General features: G+C 35.8%; 5 protein-coding genes across 7 annotated transcripts; 2 read left to right on the top strand and 3 right to left on the bottom strand.

The window, feature by feature from the left end:
• The first annotated feature begins 376 nt into the window (after positions 1-376).
• Positions 377-2,878, top strand: EIF4E (eukaryotic translation initiation factor 4E). The gene is made up of 5 exons (XM_086235902.1): positions 377-772; positions 1,872-2,037; positions 2,118-2,243; positions 2,387-2,452; positions 2,564-2,878. The coding sequence occupies exons 1-5, from the start codon at positions 474-476 to the stop codon at positions 2,612-2,614; spliced, it is 708 nt and encodes a 235-aa protein (XP_086092028.1). The 5' UTR covers positions 377-473; the 3' UTR covers positions 2,615-2,878.
• A 318-nt stretch (positions 2,879-3,196) lies between these two features.
• On the bottom strand, positions 3,197-7,730 carry LOC147297047 (transcription factor GTE12-like). 3 transcript variants are annotated; one of them, XM_086235896.1, is made up of 11 exons: positions 7,459-7,730; positions 6,055-6,936; positions 5,745-5,808; positions 5,532-5,672; positions 5,369-5,442; positions 5,212-5,272; positions 5,036-5,113; positions 4,802-4,923; positions 4,608-4,674; positions 4,030-4,151; positions 3,197-3,934 (listed from the first exon to the last, which is right to left on the bottom strand). In XM_086235896.1, the coding sequence occupies exons 2-11, from the start codon at positions 6,796-6,798 to the stop codon at positions 3,704-3,706; spliced, it is 1,704 nt and encodes a 567-aa protein (XP_086092022.1). In that variant the 5' UTR covers positions 6,799-6,936; positions 7,459-7,730; the 3' UTR covers positions 3,197-3,703. The 3 variants fall into 3 exon arrangements, with proteins under 3 accessions (XP_086092022.1, XP_086092018.1, XP_086092013.1); XM_086235892.1 differs by having other exon boundaries at positions 3,208-3,934; positions 5,036-5,119; positions 6,055-6,933; positions 7,459-7,729; XM_086235887.1 differs by having other exon boundaries at positions 3,209-3,934; positions 5,036-5,119; positions 7,459-7,729.
• A 1,078-nt stretch (positions 7,731-8,808) lies between these two features.
• LOC147297046 (large ribosomal subunit protein eL42) lies at positions 8,809-10,165 on the bottom strand. Its single transcript, XM_086255328.1, has 4 exons — positions 10,040-10,165; positions 9,372-9,551; positions 9,187-9,261; positions 8,809-9,107 (listed from the first exon to the last, which is right to left on the bottom strand). The coding sequence occupies exons 1-4, from the start codon at positions 10,040-10,042 to the stop codon at positions 9,048-9,050; spliced, it is 318 nt and encodes a 105-aa protein (XP_086111454.1). The 5' UTR covers positions 10,043-10,165; the 3' UTR covers positions 8,809-9,047.
• A 989-nt stretch (positions 10,166-11,154) lies between these two features.
• Positions 11,155-13,012, bottom strand: LOC147297045 (bidirectional sugar transporter SWEET2a-like). Its single transcript, XM_086241669.1, has 6 exons — positions 12,828-13,012; positions 12,462-12,498; positions 12,157-12,373; positions 11,904-12,062; positions 11,687-11,806; positions 11,155-11,560 (listed from the first exon to the last, which is right to left on the bottom strand). The coding sequence occupies exons 1-6, from the start codon at positions 12,886-12,888 to the stop codon at positions 11,447-11,449; spliced, it is 708 nt and encodes a 235-aa protein (XP_086097795.1). The 5' UTR covers positions 12,889-13,012; the 3' UTR covers positions 11,155-11,446.
• A 4,256-nt stretch (positions 13,013-17,268) lies between these two features.
• On the top strand, positions 17,269-22,973 carry LOC147297044 (5'-3' exonuclease family protein). The gene is made up of 15 exons (XM_086229400.1): positions 17,269-17,503; positions 17,905-18,024; positions 18,641-18,764; positions 18,925-19,062; positions 19,154-19,363; positions 19,529-19,704; positions 19,798-19,870; positions 20,128-20,239; positions 20,848-21,038; positions 21,153-21,207; positions 21,315-21,661; positions 21,764-21,815; positions 22,265-22,487; positions 22,584-22,746; positions 22,836-22,973. The coding sequence occupies exons 1-14, from the start codon at positions 17,343-17,345 to the stop codon at positions 22,663-22,665; spliced, it is 2,064 nt and encodes a 687-aa protein (XP_086085526.1). The 5' UTR covers positions 17,269-17,342; the 3' UTR covers positions 22,666-22,746; positions 22,836-22,973.
• The last annotated feature ends 812 nt before the right edge of the window (positions 22,974-23,785 follow it).

Raw genomic sequence — 23,785 nt, 5'->3', positions numbered from 1 at the left:
TGTTTTCTTTAGGCAAGCCCCCATAACCTGAATAAAAATAAATAAAGTAACCTTTCCAATCCTTATATTAAGTTTTTGACCAACAAAAATTCCTTGTATTAAGTTGAAGTCATAGCCAAAATACAATCAAGAAAAATATGTTCAAAATATTTGTCTAAGATCTTACCTCTTAAAAGGTTGGGCCTTCAGACCAAAAAAAAAACATGAAGGTTGGGCCTTTCTGGCCCATTTGTAGAGCTTTGGGCTACTCATCCCCAGATTCTCTAAACACGTGGCATTCGTCGAAACTTAACACGTAACGCGGTGAAATGCGATACTTGAAAGCTGTTGCTGCTTGTATTTTACATAACATAAAACCGTAACAACAGAATAGAGAGAGACAGATATCGAAACGAAGCGAAACGCAAAGCGCTAGACATAAAAAGAGACGCCAAGAAAGAAAGATAGCAAGAAACTCGAGCCAAGCCCTAACAATGGTTGTCGAAGACGCTCAACCAAAGACTTCACCTTCTGAAGATCAACCCAAAACCGAGACTAACCCTAAGCCAATGGAGGCAGAGGACGAGCCCGAGGAGGGAGAGATCGTCGGCGACGAAGAAACGGCGTCTTCGAAGCCATCGAAGGGGATAGCGCCACATTCTCACCCTCTGGAGCACTCGTGGACCTTCTGGTTCGATAGCCCAGCTGCTAAGTCTGCCAAGTCAAAGCAAGAGGATTGGGGCAGCTCTATTCGCTCGATCTACACCTTCAATACTGTCGAGGAGTTCTGGAGGTCCCATTTTTCTTTTAATTTCCTTCTTTCTTTTTTTTCGTATTCTCTTTTTTCGGTGCTTTTTGGATTTGGGTTTGTTTGGTTGGTGAAAAATTTGAGAAAAGTTCGAATCTTTTGTCCTTTGTTGTGTGTTTGCTTGTAACTTGTGACTTGTGGTCTCTTGTGATTGTGTGTTGGATTTGGGTTTTTTAATGGGTATTTTGCGAAAAAGAAATGACATGTCGGGTTTTGTGCTGCATGTTCTTTGGTACCTAAAAGAAACTAGAGTCTATTGAGTAAAAAAAAATTATGGAAAAGGAAATGTTCAAAGATCAAGTTAAGTGACACTGCTCTGTGGTTCCGAGTGATTTGCTTTCTTTACAGTGAAAATTCAAGATTTTGGTTTCTAGTGTTTTCCTACTTTTTCTCAGTTAGATATTTTTTCTTTTTTTATTATTCCTATTGTAAATTTGTTACTTGGTTTCTTATGAGATATTTTGTGTCTCTTCTTGAACTGATATGATCAATTTAGCCTTACATTTGGAGATCTTGAATTTCAAGACTGTCTTGTTTTAAACGATGTTGTACATTTGTTCATCTTGCTATAGTACATGCTGGGCGGATTAGCAAATATTCATAGTAGATAGCCATGAAAATAATGTGTTCAATAGGTGCTGTAATATTTTTTTCAGTGTTAAATGTGGATTATAGAGGCTTCCTGATTATTTATGATCTGTATTTACATAATATAAATTAATCAGATTCTTTGCTTCATAGTTGATTAGGAAATTTGAACGTGTTCTATTGCTACATCCACCCTTTAATGGTAATTACTAATTAGTGATTGCTAGATAGAGCTTCCTAGATCTTTGGGATGCTTTGATATGTATCAGTGCGGATGTTCAGTCGAAGCAATGGTAATTAACCCATCATAGTTATAGTACCGTAGCACACAATACATAGTGATACTTTGCGGACTAGGCACTTTGTGTTAATGGTAATTAACTCATCATACTTTGTGTCACTGTTGAGTGACTTGAGCCACTAAGCTGCATGTCTCTCCTTTTCTTTTCCTTAAAATGACTCACAAATTTACTCATAAAATATGTTTTTTGTTCAGCATTTACAATAATATACGTCACCCAAGCAAGTTGAGTGTGGGGACAGACTTCTACTGTTTCAAATATAAAATCTTGCCGAAGTGGGAGGATCCTGTTTGTGCTAATGGAGGGAAATGGACTGTAACTTGTACTAAAGGGAAATCTGATACTTTTTGGCTGTATACGGTATTGTCTAAACTGCAATTGCTATTCACAGTCAAGTAATTTTATATTGGCCTCTAATTGTTTGTATCTATTGGTTCTAGTTGCTTGCAATGATCGGAGAACAGTTTGATCATGGGGATGAAATTTGCGGAGCTGTTGTCAATGTCAGAAACAGGCAAGATAAAATTGCTCTTTGGACCAGGAATGCTGCAAATGAAGTTGCTCAGGTAATTCCGTAATTGCTTTTGGACTCAATCTGTATCTTTTGGTTGCCTGTATAACCAGTCACTGGATGTTGTGTATTGTGTGATAAGTTCCATTCTGGTAACAAAATTTGAGATGATGTCTCATATCCACTTTGTTGCTACAGCTGAGCATTGGGAAACAATTGAAGGGGTTCCTGGATTTCAATGAAGCTATAGGATTCATTTTTCATGTAAGGAACTTCTTTTCTTTTACGAGTATTAATCCCCATTGTTTGCTCAATACATGCTAAGTTAGGTAGGGGCCACCTTTAATAATGACTTGGTGTGGTCTCTTTTTGCAGGAGGATGCAATAAGACATGAGAGAAGTGCCAAGAATAGATACACAGTGTGATCTGCATAGTGATGTTTGCTAGTGCTTGATGCTTTCTCAATGCAACAGCATTCTATACTCTAGATGCGAGAGTGACTTCTAGCTAATTTTGCTCCCTTTGCCCCTCATGTGGTTGACAATTACAGATTTAGACTTTCCCTCAAATTTCAAGATGTTAATGTTAATGGATATATGAGTTTACTTTCTACAAATTGTTCTGCTTGCATCTTGAAGTATATTTTAATCTCAATTAGATCCTGATAGTAAGGAATAGTATTGCACCTACTCATGGAGTTCACTTAACCCTTTTAATTGTCACATGTAAAATAGGTTTTTTTTTTTTTTTTTCATGTTTTGGGCAACAAGTAATGTGATTCTTAAACTCAAAATTATTCACAGGGTAAAAATTGAATTGAACCTATCCCAATTTGAATTTGAAAATCGAAGAGTCAAATTGAATTCAATTTGATATTTTAACCAACCCTAGTTAGCGACCCAAACAGGCTACCACAGAATTCAGACACTACTAAGGCTCAATTACACTCAAATTCTAGCTTATAAACATTTAGGTACCAGTAAATTTATTTTTCTTTGGCTTACCAGTTACAATCCCATAACAAGAGATTGAGCTGCATTTACTTGAATGATTGTAGCATTGATTTGTTTCTCAGGTTCAGGACTACCTCATTATACCCACCAGAAGAGAGGGAATGGGGAACATACCACCAACTTAATGCACCATTTCTTAAAAGTAAGGGCTAAATAAAATTTAAAGTTAACAACCTAAGAGATTGCACGACTCCTGCTAAAAAACACTTACAAAATTGTTAGTTGTGTACTGTAGACAGAGAGGAAGGGAAGAGGAAGTAGAATATGAGAAAGTGAAGACAACAGAGTCACTTTTTGGTTCTTTAATTAACATAGAACCCGTATATTACTATAAGACTATAAATACTTGTATCCGTTCTACAAGTCCACTACCAAAAACAATTCATTTACAATGGCCCCTTTTCCCTCTCAATAGACTTGGTACGTACAAAACCATCCCGAGTTGGAAAAAACGAACACAAACCAATAATAACAAGACTCGAAGTCTGGAACCAACTTGTATCAAAAAATCTCCCCTTCCTCCCCATCCCCATTCAGAATTGATTCATCATCCTCATCTCCTGAATATTCAGCCTTTATAAATAAACCTAGCTGCTCCAGTGGTGATCTGAGGTGAACTCCCCCAGACTGACGACCACAGTGGAGAAGATGAATGAATGGTGAGTACCCAGTTAACCTTTCAAGTTCCTTTAGGATCTCCAAGTTTGGGTCAATCTCAACAGTTCTCTCCATCTGGACGAGGGTAAGCATCAAATTAAGACCAGAAGGGTACCACAAGAGATACCATCCATACATGAACTGGTAAATATAATAAAACAAAGGCAAACCTTCTCAAGTGCAATCCGAGCTTCTTCTCTTTCTCTCTCCCGTTGTTGCTTCAGTTCAATCTCAGCCCTCATTCGTGAGGCAGCTTCAGCAGCTCTTATTTCAGCTTCAATCCTTGCCTTCTCTGTAATATGGTAAATTTATGATCATCAAAATGAACATGAGTGGCAGCTCGGAAGAAATTGAAAGAGGAGAGAGAGAGAGAGCATATACAAATGATTTAATAAGATATTTTTATTGATGGCTCGTGCAGTGTAATGTTATAATGAATATAATCAATAAATTACAATCAAACTTCAGCATCAAGATCCAAGTATTTTGACACCGAGAAAGAATTAAAAGCAATCCCTTTCCCAGTATGGACATTAGAAAGTGACAGAAGAGAGCATGGTCATTAGAAAGTGACGGAAGAGCATGAATTGAATCTAATATAGCATAACCACTGCCTGCATTCTTAACTACTCAGCATCTACCAACCCAAAATGAAGGAGAAAAAGAAAGGAAGAAAGAAAATTATGCTATTCACTAATAAATCAAAAATTAAGTTCTTTTCGGCATAAAACATGTATGCTTAGATCACCTTCACGCTGCCTCCTCTCCAATCTTGCCTTTTCCTGTTGCATCTTCACTGGATCACTTCTATCACCCTGGATACAAGGAGGAAACAAAATCAATTTTAATTACACAAAATATCCTCACTCAGCATCCAAAAAACCTTAACATGATTTTTCTTATAATTTTTTTTTTTTTTTTTTTTTTAAAAAGAAGCCTTACATGCTCTAGGAGTGTTTTCTGTTGAGCTTTCAAGATAGTGTCTGCAAAGCGGCTCTTTAACATTGCAGCACGGAGAGCCTTTTTTGGTGATAGTTGAACATCAAAGAGAGAAGTTCTCCATCCTAAAATAAATGAATAAGTATTAAGAACAATTATTTAATAAGTCCTAACATGCCAAGTTGGATGGCAAAAGGTTAATAATCTTAATTTAGGCTTGCTAGTGAATAAACTGACCTTCACCAGAAGCAGCATCCGAGACTGGAGTTATAAGCTGAGGACTGGGGTATACGTTTTCATCATCCAGAGCACTTACTGCCCCTTTACATAATTTCCAACACCATTCCAGTACTCAGATCACTAAAAAATAACTAGCTAAATATCATACATTATAAATTGTTACATTGTCTCACCATCAGACTCTGGATCTGACTTGCTCATCTGAGATGTTGACAAGCTTGTTGCTTGACAATCCTAGAATTGAATAAAAAGTTCCAATTATCTGTTACGGAACATAGAAGTTCAAACAGCAACTCCCAAGGACATCAACTGAAATATTGCCATACATACCAGTCTGGTTACATTGGCTTTAGGCAAATGATGATCTCTTCCCAATGACCTTTCAGAAGATACGCATGAAGGCCCTGAACCAGAAAAGGGAAAAATTCCATTGGTCAGTTAGATATTATATAGCAGGAAAAGTGGCAGAAAGATGAAAAGATCAGCTAACTACTTGAGGACAGATGGTTCGAGTCACTAAAAAGGTTGCATCGACATGCAATGTTGCCACATGTACCACATTTGCTGCCAACCAGGCTTGATGGCTGCTTTGCATCCATAGAGTCAGAAGCTTGTCTACTGCTACTATCAGTGCCTATATGACACTCTCTCAATTAGCTCCTATAAATAGAAATAAAGAATAAACTTATAGTCTGCCACTGCATACCTCTATTTGAGTTCTTCCCTAACAATTTGTGAGTGCCGTTCTGCGCTGTTTTAGCAAGTTCTGCCTACAAATCAGACAGCAGGAATCACATAAGTAGCTAAATAATCTAAAAAATCATAAGTGTATGGATCATTAAAGCCACCATATAATAACTGACGGGAAGAAAACTAATTGAATACATAAGGCACATGAGAATTACAAATATTAGGTTTTTACACCAATCTAGTATACAAATTCTTTGGTGAGTAATCTAATCTAGTATAAATTTTTGTAAGCACAAGCAAATCACAATTTCACGTCTATCACTTACCCCATGATCACTTCCACCAAAAGGGAATCTGACCTTCTCTTTGCACGGGATTGACCTCTTGGTGACTGATATATCATGCAAAGGAGGAGTTTTACAGGGATTCTGTCTTGTATCAGTTATTTTCTTAATTTGCCCACTTGAAGATTTCCCCAGTTCAACCTTTGAGCTTCCATGATTCCATTTCTCATCTAAACTTCTCCATCTCGTCTCAAAAATCTTATTTAGGTTTTTTGCCATCTGATGAAAAATATTGCCAGCAGAATTGTAGAGCATGGCATTAGAAAAAATCAGTCTGACATCAGCTGCAAACTCTTCGGGGCCGAAGTACATATTTTTTTCCAGCTTTGATTTTACCGTGCCCAAATCCATGGGATGAGAAACAATAGAAAAATAATCAGGAATGCCTAGAACCACAGGATCAACTGGTTGATTGAAAGGCCAACCATCCTTATGAGTCATCAATGTTTTCAGAATTGTCGAACACTGCACCTTCACACTACGATCCATCTTCAGCTTCTTCTCTTTCGGACCCTCAACAACCTCCAAGGGTTTACGCTTCTTAGCACCTGGGGCAGTAGATTTTGCCATTGAAGAGGCATCACTGAGTGACGCTTGGTGGCCAAAATCAAATGAGCGTTTCCCAGAATCGGCTTCTATTCTTTTTCCAGGAACAGCTTCTATTCTTCTGCAGGCAAGTTTAATTTTCAGCTTGTTGCTCGATAACATGGTCTCGGTGGCAATCATAGTAAGGAAGCGTCAATTGAAGTTGGAAACAGTCTGAATTTCCAAGTCCTAAGCCAAAATTGTATGGCCTCCTAATAAGTAATAACACTGAGAGAATCAGTGCTCTCCCGTGAGATAGCCATGCACAAGCTCACCCTTCTGCACAAAAGTTTGTAGGAAATAAGCAACACATAAGTTTTATGAACGCATAACTAGTGTACTACACTACTACCTGATACTGGAAGGAAAAAAAAAAAAAAAAGATATGCCTAATATAGGGATAACCCGCTATCTATTTTTTTTAATAACATAATTATTACTCATAAACCTTCAATTCAACTATTAAAGAAGGATAATTATAATCAAGAGTGGTATCTGCGTAATTAAAAAAAAGGGATTTGCAGAAATTGAATAACTAATCAACCAAGCAACATACCCAAATAATTAAGGTTGATTTTCTGAACTACCCAAGTACCATAACTCATGCCCTTTACAAAATCTAGTTAGTTAGGTCCCAGATACGACATAGTTGAGAAGGAAAGAGAATTAAAGATTCAACAAAAAGAAAAACCCTAAAGCCTGAAAGTAACAAGAGAAAGAAAACCCAGACTAATACGACTACTAAAACCATGAAAACAAAAAAGAGAAGATCATGCAGTCAGGGGTGGAAGAAGAACCTACCGAAATTGAAGCCAAGGGAGAGAATTCACCGGCAAATTGATCGGCGCGAGTCACAGAACGAAAGAGAGAGAAAGAGAGAGAAAGAGAGAGGGCTTAGAGCCCCTCCCGAGAATGGTGTGGCGGGCTATAAGAGTAAGAGAGAGAGAGGGTTTAGAGTGCGAGTGAGATGAGGAAGAAGACAGTGAGTGAGGTAGGGGATGACTAGGGTTTTTCGATCTCTACAGCCCTTTACGCGTAGACTTTGGACTCATCTATTAGGCGATATTTACAGCGGCCAGAGGAAGATATTTATAAAATTTTAATTTATCTCTTGCTTTCCTTTTTTATTTAGTTTTAAATTACTTTCTTACCCTCTCTTTCCTTTTTTCACTTGGTTTTAGTTCTCAGTAGTCAGTATGTCGGTTGGTCTTAATTTTTGACCCATGGGCTTTGGGAAATTGCGAAAAAAGAGCTTAAATTTTCATTTTTTTCTTTCTACCTATGCTCCATTTATATTTAGCACTAATCAGTCCAAGCGAAATTAGGCTGATTTATCGCACTAGTTAGTTTTCTTAGGCACGGAACCACTTCGATTCATATGGTTTACGTTAAATAAGAGAGGCTTTTCCAGTAAAAAATAATTTTGAACGCAAATAAGGACATGTTTGATAGTGTTTTTAAAAGCTTTAAAGGCGTTTTCAATAGTTTGAACTTTGAAGCACTTATGATTTTGTTTGGCCAAAAAATTTAAAAGCATTTTTTTTTATAAAAACAATTGGTAATAGATTTACAAAAAGCACTTGAATTTTTCTTAAAAAAAATTTATTTACCTATAACAAAACCACTTCGAGTAAAAAGACATGTTATAAGTGATAAAAAATAAATTGCTTTCAAATTTATTTATCTAATTAAGCACTTTACCAAAAAGCCTTATTCTAAAAAAAACTTGTGGATTTGTGTGAAAAGTTTTATACCCAACTACCTCATGTAAAAAGAACCCACATTTTGTTCAAAATCGTGAAGTACCTTGGTTGCCAATGATTTGTAAAGTTGGGAGGTCCCAACTCATAGCCTTACACAAAAAACACAAAGACAATAATCCCATGAATGTGAATTAGGCTTTCAAGCATTCATCTGTAATAGGTTAGTAGGAGACCCAGGATCAGGTTTGATGGTGTAGAGATGTGCGTTGTGCGTTGTGCATTGGCATAATCAAATGAAAATTCACAACCCCATTAAATGTAGAATGTCTTGAGTTTACGGCACAATCCATAATCACCCATTAGCCGAAGGCAATGTGAATAAGGTAAGAAGGGGAAAATTTAGGAAAGGGTCATAATTTAGAAGGAAAAGGAAACAGTAAACCCCATCTGAAGCAAACAAATTAAATTGAAACAATAACGTGACTGCTTAAGAAGAACATTGAAACAAAACATTAGTGCCAAAGATGCACACTGCATTGGTGCTCTAATCTCAATTCTCAATTCATAGCAGAAAAAAAGTGTCACAAACACCTTGATGATTAACATAAAACTAACAAAAACTTAAATAAATTTCCCATATATGCTCAAAAGCTCCAACAGGATATAGCAAAGCAACCAAAACAGCATTTAGAAAAGAGAAGTTCCCTTCCCCTTCTTATCTCCTCCAATTTCAAAGTGCTTGCACCTCTGCAGAAACCAGAGCCAAGTTAATATCAATACCAAAATCTTGAATGCAAACCAAAAGCTATTACACCAATACACTAACCTTGATAGGGTGCTGGGACACATGTTTGCAACCCTGGCACTGGAGCCTTAGCACAATCTTCTTGGTCGTCTTAGCCTATTCGAAAATGTTTTATATTAGACATGACAAATCTTAAAAACAAATACCAAGAGACAAGACCAAATCAATCTGTATCAATCTATTAGAAGCAAGAGTTCAATGTATACTTTTTTGTGGAAGACTGGCTTGGTCTGGCCTCCATAACCTGACTGCTTGCGATCGTAACGACGCTTTCCCTGAGCAGCAAGACTATCCTTTCCTTTCTTGTATTGTGTCACCTTGTGCAAGGTGTGCTTCTTGCACTCCTTACTCTTGCAGTAAGTTTTCTTTGTCTTGGGAACGTTCACCTGAAACATTACAACATGGGTTATGACCTTTTGATCCATGCTCAAACAAATCAAGCAGAAAAGCAAAAATAGGGCATGGATTATGCCAATCTGATAAAAACCCTCACACTATGCAGCATAAGAAATTGATTACTAACATAACTCTGTGATAGAGCAATTAATTGAGTTATATGAAAGATTACAGAGCAGTTACTGTTAGTACCCAACCTAAACCAACCCCAATATCAACTCTAACCCATAAAATAAAATTGGAAAAATTGAAGTTGAAGCTAAAGGAAACCCAAAAAAGGGCATGAAATAACTGTAACCCATGAACTCAAATTCATGTTCGATTTTAACAGAAACCACTCAAATTCATGTTCGATTTTAACAGAAACCACTAAATTTACAGATCCAAAATAAACTCAAGCACGCTGTAAACCTGTAACCGTGAGAGAGAGAGAGAGAGAGAGAGAGAGAGAGAGAGAGAGAGAGAGAGAGAAATATACCATAGTGAAGGTTGCGGCTTCGATATGGAAATGAATAAGCAGACGCGACCTGGAGGTCCTGGATAGTAGAAAAAACCCTAGAGGGATCAGTATGCGTCCAATTTTATACTTGATGGCGTGGGCTTTTGTTGGGCTGTTGATTGGGATTTCTAGTGTATTACTGAAGTCGGGCTCAACTACTGGATCAGCCTGTAAATTTCTGGCCCACTAATATGCAGCTATATTACACGACATATTACACGACAGAGTGAAAATAATCAAGGCCTTTGAAATTAGAGGTTCTCATATTACCTACTTGTACATTGACACAATACTAAGTGAAAATAATGCTTTTTTATAAATTTTGTTATTTTACTCAATTTTTTTTTTATCTGGAGGGGAGATTCATATTTAAAATCTCTTACAATAAGGTAGACAAAAATACTATTAAACTAATAGCTAGTTGGTTCTTACTTGAGTTACAACTTTGCTAGTAAATGACTAGAAGGAAATTTCTCTCATCCCACACTAAACGACCGAGATACTTTGGCTTTGTTGGTTGCTTTTCAATATGGGTGGTCTCTCTTTCTACACCTACTCCATGTATTGCGATCAAGAAAGTGCCATCTAAATTGCATAAAAATATGTATTTCATGAGTGTATCAAGTATATTGAGCTTGTTGTATAAGGCATTATTTGTATTTCTTTTTGTCTACGTACTCCTCTTGTTTTCTCTTCACAAAATCTCGGTGATCAATAATGTAACATTGTGAGTTTGAATGGGGAGTAAAGAAATATGTATTGTTTGTGTTTTATGCATATTCTGTATGAGGGCAGTTTAATCCTATTTTTATGAAGGTTTATTTTGTAACGTTTGTGAGGTTAGCATGACAGTCTCCATTCGTGTATTCCAGAGGATGGCTCAAGTTCGAATCTCCTGCGGCTCCTGCCATGTATGGAAGGAGGGAGAGTCGAGTGTCTCCGGCCCTCGCGCTGAGGAGAGGTTGTAAGTTTTTTTTTTTTTTTTCAGTTAATGACAATCTAGTTTTTGCATATTCACACATACAATAAACAATCTATAACTTTCCAAAAATGATACAAAAACCAAACACCACCAAGAATTGGATGACTCCGCATAAGAGAAAAGCTTTGTTCAGCTCATTGAGTTGCTGAATTGTATGCCAAGTACACCAGCCAAGCAACCCTAAACCACTCTGAAGAGTACAAGGCATTGCAGACTTATCAGCCTCGATTCACCAAAACTTTTGCAAAATCTGATATTGATTTCTCATTGCAACATTTTATTAAGTAAGTTTTAGTATTAAGGTCAAACATTCTACTTAGACAAAATCAATGCCCTTTCCAGCCGCCATTGTATACATCGTGATTGCCAACATTTCCTCTAAACAAAATCATTGGCATGTGATTTTACGCATATGAAACTATCAGTGGTTCCCTTGAGTCTTCTCCAGATATACTGCTATAGTAAGAGTAGAGAGCCAATTGGACAAGGGCCAAAATTGTTCCAACACCATTTGGGACCTGCATCCAAAAACACCATTTGAAGAAAATGAACACAAGTTATACAAGTGGGATGTTGTTGCTGCTTAGAGTGAGAATGTAGCTACTGAAATTTGGGCTTGTGTCTGCAGGAAACATGATACTTACATAAAGGAAGGGATCATCCTTGAACACTCCATATACAGAGAAAGAGAGACTCATCAAGAATGTGGAAAGAGAGAGATAAAATGGCATGAATTCAACACTCCTTGTTTTGATCACCAATTTCTGCAAAAGGGTATATGTGAAACCACATAAGTGAGAAGAGATTGCAGTTGCACTGTCTGAAATCAATATGAGTGAGAATTGTTCCACATGAACTTACTATGATAAACAGCGGTGAAGCAAACATTGAGATAAGGGAAGCAACACTCAAATATCCGACGAAGATTTGCCTCTCATCATAGTCTAAAATCTTTATGCTCACAAAGACTACGAACACGAATATAGCAGCAACTACCAGTAACAATCCCAGCATCCTCAACTGCAAAAAACATTTAAGGAACAACAGAACGTCATGCCGAGTTGTAAAATGGATTTCAATAAGAAGTGAAGGTAGATTTGGGGGAAATGATTACCTTCATTTCTCTTTCGGCGTATGTAATGAAAATGCTCAAATAGGTTAACTGGAAAACTGCCCCAATTGAATTCACAGTAGCCACCAATATGATACCAGTCTTCACTACAGGCATGCCATACCAGAGGCATATCAAGCAATTGAAAAGAGCATATATGTAAGGCAGTCCAGAGAATTGTTCTGTTGACTTTTTTTTGATAATTCTCTTAAATGTTGGTCTGGAAAACATAAGAGATTCATAATCAGTGGCGAAATGCAAAATTTCATAAATTCCCTTTTTTCTCATAAACTTTTTGAACAACTTACATAGGTGACACAAACAACCCAAAAGCAAAGATATTCCCTGCATTTGACAAATAGGTGTTAGAATATTTCTCTCATCTACAGTCCTATTTGTGAAGACACCCAATTTTTCATGGTGCTCTGGGAAAACAAAAATTAAAGTAAAATATATCCACTTTGTACATAGCATATATGGATACATATATATATACAGATTTGTAACAAAATGTGTGGCTATATAATAAAATTTGGGAATCGAGGCACTACAAGTTATCTGTAAAAAATGATTATATTGCATCAGAGGTATTGAGTCTTTTCTGTAATGAAGCAAACATATATAATGGAAGATGTAAAATAAAGCAGATACAATGTCAAACTGAAGATGGGTACCAGCAATTCCAGCTGCAGCACTGCAACCTTGATAAACAGAAGATAACCCAGTCGGCAACATCGATCTAACAATTACCAAAACCACTACAGATTAACAAACATGTATTCAAACACCTAACTGCAGCTCTCTCTCTCTCTCTCTCTCTCTCTCTCTCTCTCTATCTATCTCTCTCTCTGTCTTTGCTCTCTTGTAGCTTTGTACATAACTGGTCCAAAAGGAAGGCTTTTATTAGCATAGTGAGAAAAAAGTAGCATGTCTGACTCGTTTTTGTTCTGACAAGCGGGACCAGACATCACCAGATCAAACTGGCACCATTTATTATTTACTAGAAACTTTTTGAGATTTTTTTATGAGTCATAGACTTTACCTACTGATAAAACATATGCTAAATATCTATGGTATTCTGATTCGGAATTTTCAACAGCCACATTCTAGGCTATAAATATTAAATATAATCAGAACATTTCCAACCATTGATTATTCACTGCCCCACCACAGAATTTTCATCTGCTAATTAAATCAATAATTAAACTGGTAAGAGATAATCAGATAAGTGGTACAGCTAGAAAATGTCATACGACTCATACCGCATACGGCTCTGTGGCTCAGATAGAAAGTGGAGTCGTCATCCCTCAATATCAATCAACAATTGCAAGAGATTTTTATTTCTTTCTGGGCCATGAAAAATCAAGTTGTCACTTATCTTGCATATACGTTTTAGTGGTTATAAATCACATGTGCGTATTACAGTGATTTTTTCAATATGCTATCGAGGTTGGTCGGCTAAATTAAGTGGAACGTACAAGTACACATATGGGTCTTCATCAAATTTTGCTCTCCAATGTACACAAACCATGTTAAGTGTTGAAACATATATGAAACTTATGTACATGAAAACAAATTAAATGGTCCTCTCAGGCCTCCATAATCCTCAAGTTGGTCTCTCAACGTGAGGGAAAATGTGTCTGCTAGCTGTGAACGTACCACTGATACTAACAGCGGTCCACAACCTCATGTTCAACTTGTTAAACACATGGATGTGTATAACTTATCCTTGCAAATAAAGAGTAATTGTGTTTATATACTATATGTGAGTATATAGGCAATGTAAGAGCTAGGTGATATGTTAAATCTATGAATAAAACTTATATTTGTAAACCAACTTACTCAAACATATAGCAGATAGGACATGGATGTCACATGGACACAAAGCAATACATTTCAGATTTGGTTTGGTAAGAATTGGATCGGTTTATTAGTTGTCATGTGCTCCATTTTATTCTTAGTTCTGTGGGATCCATGGATTTGTGGTTTGTTGTCTCGATGATACACATAACGATAAAATGATTGGAATTAATTAATGTAGCATTAAAAGTAGATAAAATTTATAAATATGCACCATAATATTTTAAGTTATCATGCTTCTTTGGACGCAACCCCATTCATGAAAGAGTATGTACTTAGGAGTGAACCATCAATGGGTTGAGGATCTATTTGTGTTTGTTTAAAATACAAATTTATTTCGCTTAATAATTCTTAAAAAATTCATGAAAGATTCGTTTAACTACATGCTTACGATAAACTATAATTAAATGATAAAATTAATTTCAAGCTTTTAAAATTAGCTCAAGTGGTGAAAATTGATAGGATAATAAATTAAGATTATGTTAGGTCTATGGTTTGAATCCCTCAAATAATAACAAAAAAAAAAACTTCTAATAATTTTCAAACTTTAGACACCAAATTCTATAATTTACAAAAGAGATAACATTTTCTTCAGTATTCACTTTCTTTATTGTTTTTTTTTTCTTCTAATATTTATCATCGAAAGTTTAAAGTTTAAACAATAGTTATAATTATAGGACCCCAAAATATGAATAAGGTAAACTCATATATTTTGATGTGAATTAACTAATTAAGCAAAAATAATGAAAAAAAAAACAATTTTTTTACTTTTAAAAAAGGGAAAATTACCAATTTAGTCCATTTATTTGTTCTAAAGTCTCATCTTGGTCCACGATTTTTTTTTTTGGCCAACTTAATCCACTAACTATTTGACGTTTGCCAACATAGTCCATTCCGTCAAATTTCAACAACGGCCGTCAAATTTAGGGGCAAAATGGTGAATTCATATCCTTAAATGTACTATCGGTTCACTTACTTTCACATTTTTCCCAAGTTGGTCCACTTTCTTTTCGACATTTACCTACTTGGTCCATTCTATCAATTTTGTTATAAATTCTGTTAAAATGAAGGACAAAATTGTCTTTTCATATTTAATAAAGGGTATTTAGTATCTGAACTTTGACCATTGTCTTAATGTGGTACCTAAACTTTTATTTGTCTCAATTGAGTACCTAAACTTTTATTTTGTGTCTAATAGGTACCAAAATGAATTTCTGTTAAAATTATCAACAAAAGTTAGGGGCAATATAGTCACTTCAAAAAATTTATTTTTTATTTTTAATTTTTAATTTTTAATTTTTTTTGTTTGTTGTGTATTTTTTTTTAATAATTTTAAACATATAAAGAAAATAATTAAAATATACTTTGACTATATTGCCCCTAATTTTTATTGACAATTTTAACAAAAATTCATTTTGGTACCTATTAGACACAAAATAAAAGTTTAGGTACTCAATTGGGACAAATAAAAGTTTAGGTACCACATTAAGACAAGGGTCAAAGTTTAGGTACTAAATATGAAATAAACCCTTTAATAAATTTGTAATTCTATTTCTAATTTTAAAAATATTAGAACTAAAAAAAAAACCCAATAATTAAATTTAAAAAACAAAAAACAAAGAAAAAAAACCCATCGTAAATCCCCGGCCAAACCCACAAACCCCAGCCACCCATTTTCCTTCCCTAAACCTCATTTTCTCATCTCCAATGGCGGAAGTAGAAGCTCCTAGTGTCTTCGCCCGAGGCTCCAATGGCAGAAGCAGAGGCAGATCGAGATGGGGTGAAGTCGACAATTGGCAAAAAGGGCATATCGAAAATGGATTTGGCTGCAAATGAAGAAGACGAAGCTGGATTTGCACATTCAGAGAGAGGGGAAAATAGAGAGAGAGAGAGAGAGAGAGAGAGAGAGAGAGAGAGAAAAAAAAAATAGGAGAGGGGGAAGAGGGGGTCACTGGCTAGGTGTGGTGGTAGGGCCGAGCAGAAGGTCAGTGAGAGGGAGGAAAGGGTGGAGGGTGGTGGGTGGGTGAGTTGCCGATGGTGGATAGAGGGTTGTGGGTGGTGGGTATGGGCTGGGCATGGGTTGGAGAGGGGAGGTGATGGTGGGTTTGATTTTTTCTGTTGTTTTTTTCCTATATATTCTTTTTTTCCAATTTTTTTTTTGTTTTCTGCAGGTGAGGGTGGAGATGGTGGGGAGGGAGGAAGGGCTACGGGTTGTGGGTGGAACCTAGGCTTCTTGTTCTTCTTTTATTTTTGTTTTTTTTTTAATTATTTTTATAGTTGGGCATGAGTGAAGATCATGGGAAGTTGCAGAATAAGAAAGAAGGTGAAAAAAAAAAAGTAATGGCTATGGGTGTGATCAAGGAAGAAGAAGAAGAAGAAGAAGAAGAATTAGGGAAAAGAAATGGCTATGGGTGTGATCAAACAACAAGAAGAATTTGGGTTTATTGCAAATGGACTTTGGGTTTATGCAACTTTTGTTTACTGCAATTAAATGGACTTTGGGTTTACTGCATAATTTTGGATTTTGTGTGTGAATTGAAGAAGAAAAAGAAGAACAAGAAGAAGAAAGAAAAAGAACAAGAAAAAAGAAAAAAAATTTGTGGGGGCTGTTATTTTTCTTTGTTGATCAATCTAAGGGTATGGATGTTTTTTCTTTGTTTTTTGTTTTTTAAATCTAATTATTGGGTTTTTTTTTTAGTTCTAATATTTTTAAAATTAGAAATAGAATTAAAAATTTATTGAATATGAAAAGACAATTTTGTCCTTCATTTTAACAGAATTTATAACAAAATTGATAGAATGGACCAAGTAGGTAAATGTCGAAAAAAAAGTGGACCAACTTGGGAAAAACGTGAAAGTATGTGGACCAATGGTACATTTAAGGATATAAATTCACCATTTTGCCCCTAAATTTGACGGCTGTTATTGAAATTTTGACGGAATGGACTATGTTGGCAAACGTCAAACAGTTAGTGGATTAAGTTGGCCAAAAAAAAAATTTGTGGACCAAGATGAGACTTTAGAACAAATAAATGGACTAAATTGGTAATTTCCTCTTTAAAAAACTACTCTTCCCCGCCAAACTAAGCCTGGTGAAAAGGAGACCGTACAAAATTTACTTGGAGCCAGCCATTCCTCAAAACATTTCCCGCCATTTTTTTTTTTTTTTAAATATAATTCTTTTGGGGTCACTCTCTTACTTCCTAACCCTTCGTTTTCCCTACAAACCCTCTCTCTCTAATCTGCTTCTTGATTTTGGCATATGAAGCCACTCGAACGAAGCTCATAGCTAGCCTCAAACCTCGTCCAGGGCTCTGAGAAGGAAGAAGATGGGGATACAAGGGCTTTTGCCGCTACTGAAATCGATAATGGTCCCAATCCACATTAAGGAATTGGAGGGTTCTTGTGTAGCGGTCGATACCTACTCTTGGCTTCACAAAGGTGCCTTGTCCTGCAGCAGAGAGCTTTGTAAAGGCATACCGACCTCCAGGTTAGTATTTCTAATCTCTTTCTTTATAGAATTTGTCGAACTGGGGTACTGGGTTTTTGAATGTTGCTCAAATTTTTGGAATTGGGATAATGGGTTTTTGTTTGTTGCGCATCTGTGGCATAAGGTAGCTGAAACTTTTGATGATTTTGTGAGATGCGATGATGGGTCTTATTTTTGAGCTGTTTCTGGTTCTAAATAGATGAGATTTTGTTTATTTTTTATTTCCCCAATTTGAGGATTAAACTTAAAGAACCTGCATTTTCCAATGAAATTATAGGGAAGGACAAAGTGGGTTTTTCAGAAACCCATCATGACATGTTATTTATTAATTTTTTTTCTGTAAACTTATAAATGCATTATCTTTTATGTATGATTTGTATGTATTTCATTCCCAATTTTAGGCACATTGACTATTGCATGCATAGAGTAAATCTGCTGCGGCATAATGGTGTTAAACCTATTCTTATCTTTGATGGCGGTCTTCTACCAATGAAGAGCGAACAAGAGAACAAACGTGCGAGGTATGCTACTATCTCTTTTTATTTTAATCCACTTGAGTTGGTAATCCATATCATATTGGTTTTGCCTAAGTGTTCAATATGAATCAGTCAATAAATTAGTGAAGCCTTCATGATCATCTCATCTCAGTTACTTTAGATATCCATCATAGTGTTTACTAATATTATTTTAAGGTCTTGATCAACTATTAAGGATGTTGTCTAAATCCTTGAGAAGTCGGTTTAAATGCATATGCTTGAGTATGTGTTTGTGAACACTTAGAGATAAAGGGTTATTCACATATTGTGTAGCCTAGGGCTCAGATGGGCAGTTATGTTCAACTCAATTTAACATTTTTCCTTTCATTGCCCCTGTGCTTGGGATTATATCTATCAACCCAACCCTTTAATCAAAAGACCACCCTGTCTATGTAATTTCTGCTACTTCATTTGGCAAGTTTCCTACTTCAGTTCTACTACACATATTGTGTAGCTGAAATGGAGCTGTTGATCTTTCTCTGCTATCCTTGTTACTTCCATAGATTCAACACATAAGGGATTGGTGCTCACCTTTGGTGGTTAATGCGTGGACTCATGGATAACTCAACTTAGGGAACTGTTTTGTTTCCTTATAATGCAGGGCGAGAAAGGAAAATCTTGCACGTGCTATTGAGCACGAGTCCAATGGAAATTCTGCTGCTGCTTATGAGTGCTACCAAAAAGCTGTTGACATTTCACCTTCAATTGCACATGAGCTAATCCAGGTAAAATATAATGCTTTTTTTAGGTTATAAAAGACTAATTTCTGAAATGGTCCAAGAAACACTAGCTCCTTAAAAGAATCAGATCTTGAAAATGATTTATATTTCTGCTTAGTGCGAGAGAATTTATCCCCTCTTTTCTTGACATTTTTGCTTCTCGAAGGTCTTAAAGCAGGAGAATGTATCTTACGTTGTGGCTCCTTATGAAGCAGATGCTCAAATGACCTTCTTGGCAGTCAGAAAACAGGTAGAAGCAGTCATCACCGAGGACTCAGATCTTATACCATTTGGATGTCCCAGGGTGAGTTATCTATATAGCAAAAATCACCTTTTTTTCTTTACTATTAGAAACTTATTATTTTGGTGATGCTTTAATCCTTTCTTAAATCCAGATTATCTTTAAAATGGACAAATTTGGGCAAGGTGTTGAGTTTCAGTATTCCATGCTACATAGGAACAAGGACTTGAGTTTTGCAGGATTCACAAAGCAGATGCTTCTGGAGATGTGTATTATGAGTGGTTGTGACTATTTGCAGTCATTGCCTGGAATGGGCCTGAAAAGGGCTCATGCACTCATTAAAAAGTTCACAAGTTATGACAAGGTGAAGTTTATCATTCATGCACACAAGTAATTGTATACATTTAAGAGTACAGACCAACAACAGCATTTTAATTTCTCAAAAATGCAATGTCCTTACTTTATTTTTCTTTTTTGGTTTGAATTTGAATAATCTGTTATAAAGTGACCGATAACTGGCCAATTTCAGGTAATTAAGCACCTAAAGTACAGCACTGTTTCAGTTCCTCCTCTTTATGAAGAAGCATTCAAGAAAGCAATAATGACTTTCCAGCATCAACGAGTTTATGATCCTGCTTCTCAAGATATTGTATATTTGTCTGATATATCTGATGATCTTGGGGATAATGTGGATTTCTTAGGACCATATCCTTTATGTAGAATTCATCTAACTTAATCATGTCATCACTTCTTTTCTATGAATTAACAAACTTAAGAGTATACCTTAACCTGGGATACATCGATACCACAACATATAGCTAAAGGTATAGCAGAAGGTGATCTTGATCCATTTACCAAAATGCCTTTCCAGGTATCCTCTATGCAATTTCTATAAGGTTTCTTTCCCCTGATATAATGTTCTTCAAGTGTTTATGTGTATTTATTTACTTTTCACATTGAGAATAAGATTTCTGTCAACCATGTTTATGTCTGTCTTGGACTGAACATGGTGAAGTTGTATTCACAAATCTGATTAATTTTGCATAGAATTCTTTTGAATGTATTGCCTACGATTGTCCTATCAAAAAGTGTGTGATTGAAACCTCTTTTTTTTCTTTGTGTCAACAGGAAGAGAATATTAGTACCAACAGGACTTCCCAACCTAAAAATGTGAATCTTGGAAGGATAAAGAAAAAGCTTGATTTGCCTGTGCAGAATAATTGCCTGACAAAATACTTTTGTATCCTTTGCAGTCCCTTTTTCTAAGCTTCATTATATTGTTTAGGTTTTAATATTAAGTATATTGTACTCAAGGATCAATGTGGAAATATTTATTTGCTTGATGTTATTTATTAAGCATTGTCATCATTTTGCTTAAGTTGTTTATTTCATACTTCAGAACAACAGGGGAAAAAGGGCTCTTAGCATCCCTTCCCACACAGGGACACCTTACCCTGTATCTTGCCTTTTCTATCTTTTTCCTTTCTTTTGCAGCATAATAGACAAACTTTCTGTTGTCCTTTGCACTATATACTACTCATATATATGTTTAAGGTGTTCATGATGGTTTTATGTTACCAACAAAGGTTGCAAATGGTGGCATTGATGGCTGAATATGGATCAGCTGTGCCTTCAATGGTTATGTAGCATATGCTGCATGGAATATGCTTGTGAAAAGGAAGAGTCGTATGGAGTAAATATATAGATATAGTAAAAAGGCTAAAAAAATTGTTATGCAGTTCTTGCAGCACCAAGAGCTTCCTATTACATACGGTCATAATATTGCATTTCTCTCAGCCCTTATTGTGTTTGGGTTCAAGTTCCGTAATTTTTCCTTGACAACTAAAGGCTTTGCCTCTCTTGAAGCAAAGAGAAAATTCAGGGCCCCGAGGATGTCACCTGATTATCCAAGTACAATTCATAGTTCTCTCAGTCCCGAAGAACATGTCTCTGTGGATGATGCTGTTTGTAGAACAAACTGCTCAGAGTCATCCCTGTTTTACTCTGAAAACATGGGCTTTGCCCCTCCTAATGATTCAGTGAGTTTCATAAATGAGTGTGATGACTATTTTCAGTTCAACACTTATTAATCAACTGCCCTTGCACAATTCTGTGATGTAAATCATGCAATAAATTATCCTTGTTTTCTCCAGGTGGAAGATGGCTGTGCCACTGATGTCCCTGATTTATTAGAATCTTCAAATCATGGTAAGGATATAGTTTCCCCTCAGATAACTTTACGGATCCAGTTATTAGTTTCTACATACTAGTTAATTGTTACTACTCACTTGAATTTATGTTCCTGACATTGAAAGACATGGCGGGCTTGACAAGAAGTCCAGAAAATACATTGTTGCAACACCCCAGACATTCAATTCATAAACCTTGTCTAACAATGCATAGGGAGCGTGAATGTAAGAATTCCCCAGACACAGTTGAGGGTAAGACAAGAATGGAGAGCAGAAAGGTCATAGTGAGAAGTTCTTATTTTAAGAATAAGTCAAATGATGAAAATAATCGGGAAGATAAACAAGAAAAACTCTTGCTGAAGAATGGTCTTATGCATGAGAATGCAGTTCCTGAGAGTGTTCATTTTGGGAATAGTGAGTTTAATGGAAAAGTTCTGAAAAGGAAGACCTCCCCAAGTGACAGCACTCAAGCGGTCTGTGCTTTTCTTTCTGTTTTGATGTTACACTTTAACAATGTTGATGTTTATGACTGTTTTTCTTATAAAAAAAAAAAATTATTGTTTCAACTACTTCAGGATAACGTGAAACCCAGGCAATTGTGTATCAATGCATCACTTCCTGATAATGGTAAGTGTAAGTCAGAACTCAGAAAAACTAGCAGATCACTCTAATTTTGGAAATCAAATTTATCTTTATTGATCTGCATTTAGTTGTTCGAGATAACTGTCTCTTGTTTACTTATGAATTCATGCCAAGATTAATTGAATTTTATATTGTACCTGACTAATGAATTTACAAATTAATGTGTTTTTCTGAGCTAATGTTTTTTGCCCCTATCACTTTAGACTGCTGCCCTCTTGCCATTGCTCTTGTTCTTTTTGTCCGTTTATTTAATCAGAATATACTTAACATATTGGTCCTGTAAATTTTGGGGAACCTCATATTTAACCCTTTATATGTATGTTATAAAAATTATGAATGCGGATGCACATTATATGAAGCAATTTATATTAGAGGATAAAATTGACCTATATCATTGATCAAGGATATATCATTGATTTGTTTCTTTCATTTAGGTCACTGTGCTTCTAGCCCGAACAAAACATTTACAGACACAGAAACTGAAGAAGGAAAATTTGGATCCAACATTTCCCATTTAGGCCGTTATTCTGACATAGCAGAGAAGTCAATGGAAAGATTTGTTTCAGTAATATCATCATTTAGATTTCCCTCATCTGGTTCTCGTGCAAGTGGTCTCCGTGCTCCTCTAAAAGATGTTAGAAACACTTGTGACAATAGGTAATATATATCAATATATATACCTAATCTTAAAGTTCATTGCCTTTTTACTGCTAGCATTATCATCATGAATGACTTTGCCTTTGTTTATTGAAGGTCAACTGTGAATGTCGATTTTAGCCAGTTTGAATATGTACCAAATAATCGGAAGACTTCCACAGCATCTCGCAAACGCTGAATTTAGATCACTGTAAAGCAAAACATGTGCTCCATTTTTACATAAAGCAATTAATCTCAAGTCAATTTTCCTTGGTGACTGGTGAGTAGGGATTTTCAACTTGATTTTTGTTGTTTATATGCAATTTTGTTATATGGTAGTTTGTTATAACTTCCTTTTAATTATGGCAGATTCTTCAAAGACTAATTTTGGACTTCTGGAGGCCTTTGGTTAATCTGCCACCAGCATGATCAAGAAGCTGACATATGTTTAAATATCACTACTTGTTGTTCTAGCATTGTCATTTATACAAAGCTCTTTCAGACTGCAAAAAGGTACAAATGAGGTTGATTCTTCTGTAACTGTTACTGTTCACCTGTTGCATTGATTTGTTCAACATATTGTAATTGTAGCTATCTTCAAAACATATATTTTTCAGTCAATGTTGTGCAACACTGTGATATTGTACATCTCATACATAATGAGTTTAGTTTCAGTTCCTAACAAAAAAAATCTGTGACAATAAGTCACTCACCATTTATTATCCACATTTTTCTGTAACTGCTAGGGTGTTTATGTAGGGGATACAGTTAGCAGTCACCCTGAATATGTTGGTCATATGTCATGTAACATTTCCCTTAGTAGCAATTTAGGTAATCTATAGCACTTAAGTTGCTGCATTGCCGTAGGCCACATAACTAGTTGAAAGTGTAATTAATGGTATACTTTGCTTGACTAGCAATATGGTTGTCATAATCCACATCCCAAATTCCCAACCTAAAAATAGGACTATATTACTTCCTACACTGCTCTCTAGTCTCTCTAGTTGTAACGAGTAGCTTAACCCTTGGGGAATTCAACTGTTAACAACACGTAACCCTCTGTATCAGTGTGGATATCTTTAGTGTCACTTTCTTTATCTTAATATAGTTGACCATTATCAGATTAGTATTTTCTTCTTTTGGTTGATAGCAACATGGATCCTATCACAATAGGATAAAGCAAGCAAATTAATTATTCTTGTACAACTGAAAAGCAGATTAAGAACCTTATAATTAAACGCTTTCTAATGATTTATGGAAGTTGGTTTTGTGCTTTCTTTCAACTTTTTCATTGATGCAATTATGGAAAATGGAAATTA

The sequence above is a fragment of the Dryas octopetala genome, chromosome 1, assembly GCF_963921425.1.
Source record: "Dryas octopetala chromosome 1, drDryOcto1.1, whole genome shotgun sequence".
In the NCBI taxonomy this organism is placed as follows: Eukaryota; Viridiplantae; Streptophyta; class Magnoliopsida; order Rosales; family Rosaceae; genus Dryas; species Dryas octopetala.
Note: the sequence above shows the minus strand (reverse complement) of the source record. Positions and strands in the feature narration are given on the sequence as shown.

Coding starts and splice junctions, on each gene's coding strand:
- EIF4E (XM_086235902.1), top strand. CDS start 474: ATGGTTGTCGAAGACGCTCAACCAAAGACTTCACCTTCTGAAGATCAA. Junction 773..1,871: donor ACTGTCGAGGAGTTCTGGAG/GTCCCATTTTTC, acceptor TTTTTTGTTCAG/CATTTACAATAATATACGTC. Junction 2,038..2,117: donor ATACTTTTTGGCTGTATACG/GTATTGTCTAAA, acceptor TATTGGTTCTAG/TTGCTTGCAATGATCGGAGA.
- LOC147297047 (XM_086235892.1), bottom strand. CDS start 6,798: ATGATTGCCACCGAGACCATGTTATCGAGCAACAAGCTGAAAATTAAA. Junction 5,120..5,211: donor GTCAGATCCAGAGTCTGATG/GTGAGACAATGT, acceptor AATTATGTAAAG/GGGCAGTAAGTGCTCTGGAT. Junction 4,924..5,035: donor GGATGCTGCTTCTGGTGAAG/GTCAGTTTATTC, acceptor CATTTATTTTAG/GATGGAGAACTTCTCTCTTT.
- LOC147297046 (XM_086255328.1), bottom strand. Junction 9,262..9,371: donor AGCCAGTCTTCCACAAAAAA/GTATACATTGAA, acceptor ATTTTCGAATAG/GCTAAGACGACCAAGAAGAT. Junction 9,108..9,186: donor TGTCCCAGCACCCTATCAAG/GTTAGTGTATTG, acceptor TGGTTTCTGCAG/AGGTGCAAGCACTTTGAAAT.
- LOC147297045 (XM_086241669.1), bottom strand. CDS start 12,888: ATGTTGCCGACTGGGTTATCTTCTGTTTATCAAGGTTGCAGTGCTGCA. Junction 12,499..12,827: donor TGCTGCAGCTGGAATTGCTG/GTACCCATCTTC, acceptor TGTCAAATGCAG/GGAATATCTTTGCTTTTGGG. Junction 12,374..12,461: donor GGGTTGTTTGTGTCACCTAT/GTAAGTTGTTCA, acceptor TATGTTTTCCAG/ACCAACATTTAAGAGAATTA.
- LOC147297044 (XM_086229400.1), top strand. CDS start 17,343: ATGGGGATACAAGGGCTTTTGCCGCTACTGAAATCGATAATGGTCCCA. Junction 17,504..17,904: donor AAAGGCATACCGACCTCCAG/GTTAGTATTTCT, acceptor TCCCAATTTTAG/GCACATTGACTATTGCATGC. Junction 22,488..22,583: donor AGAAACACTTGTGACAATAG/GTAATATATATC, acceptor TGTTTATTGAAG/GTCAACTGTGAATGTCGATT.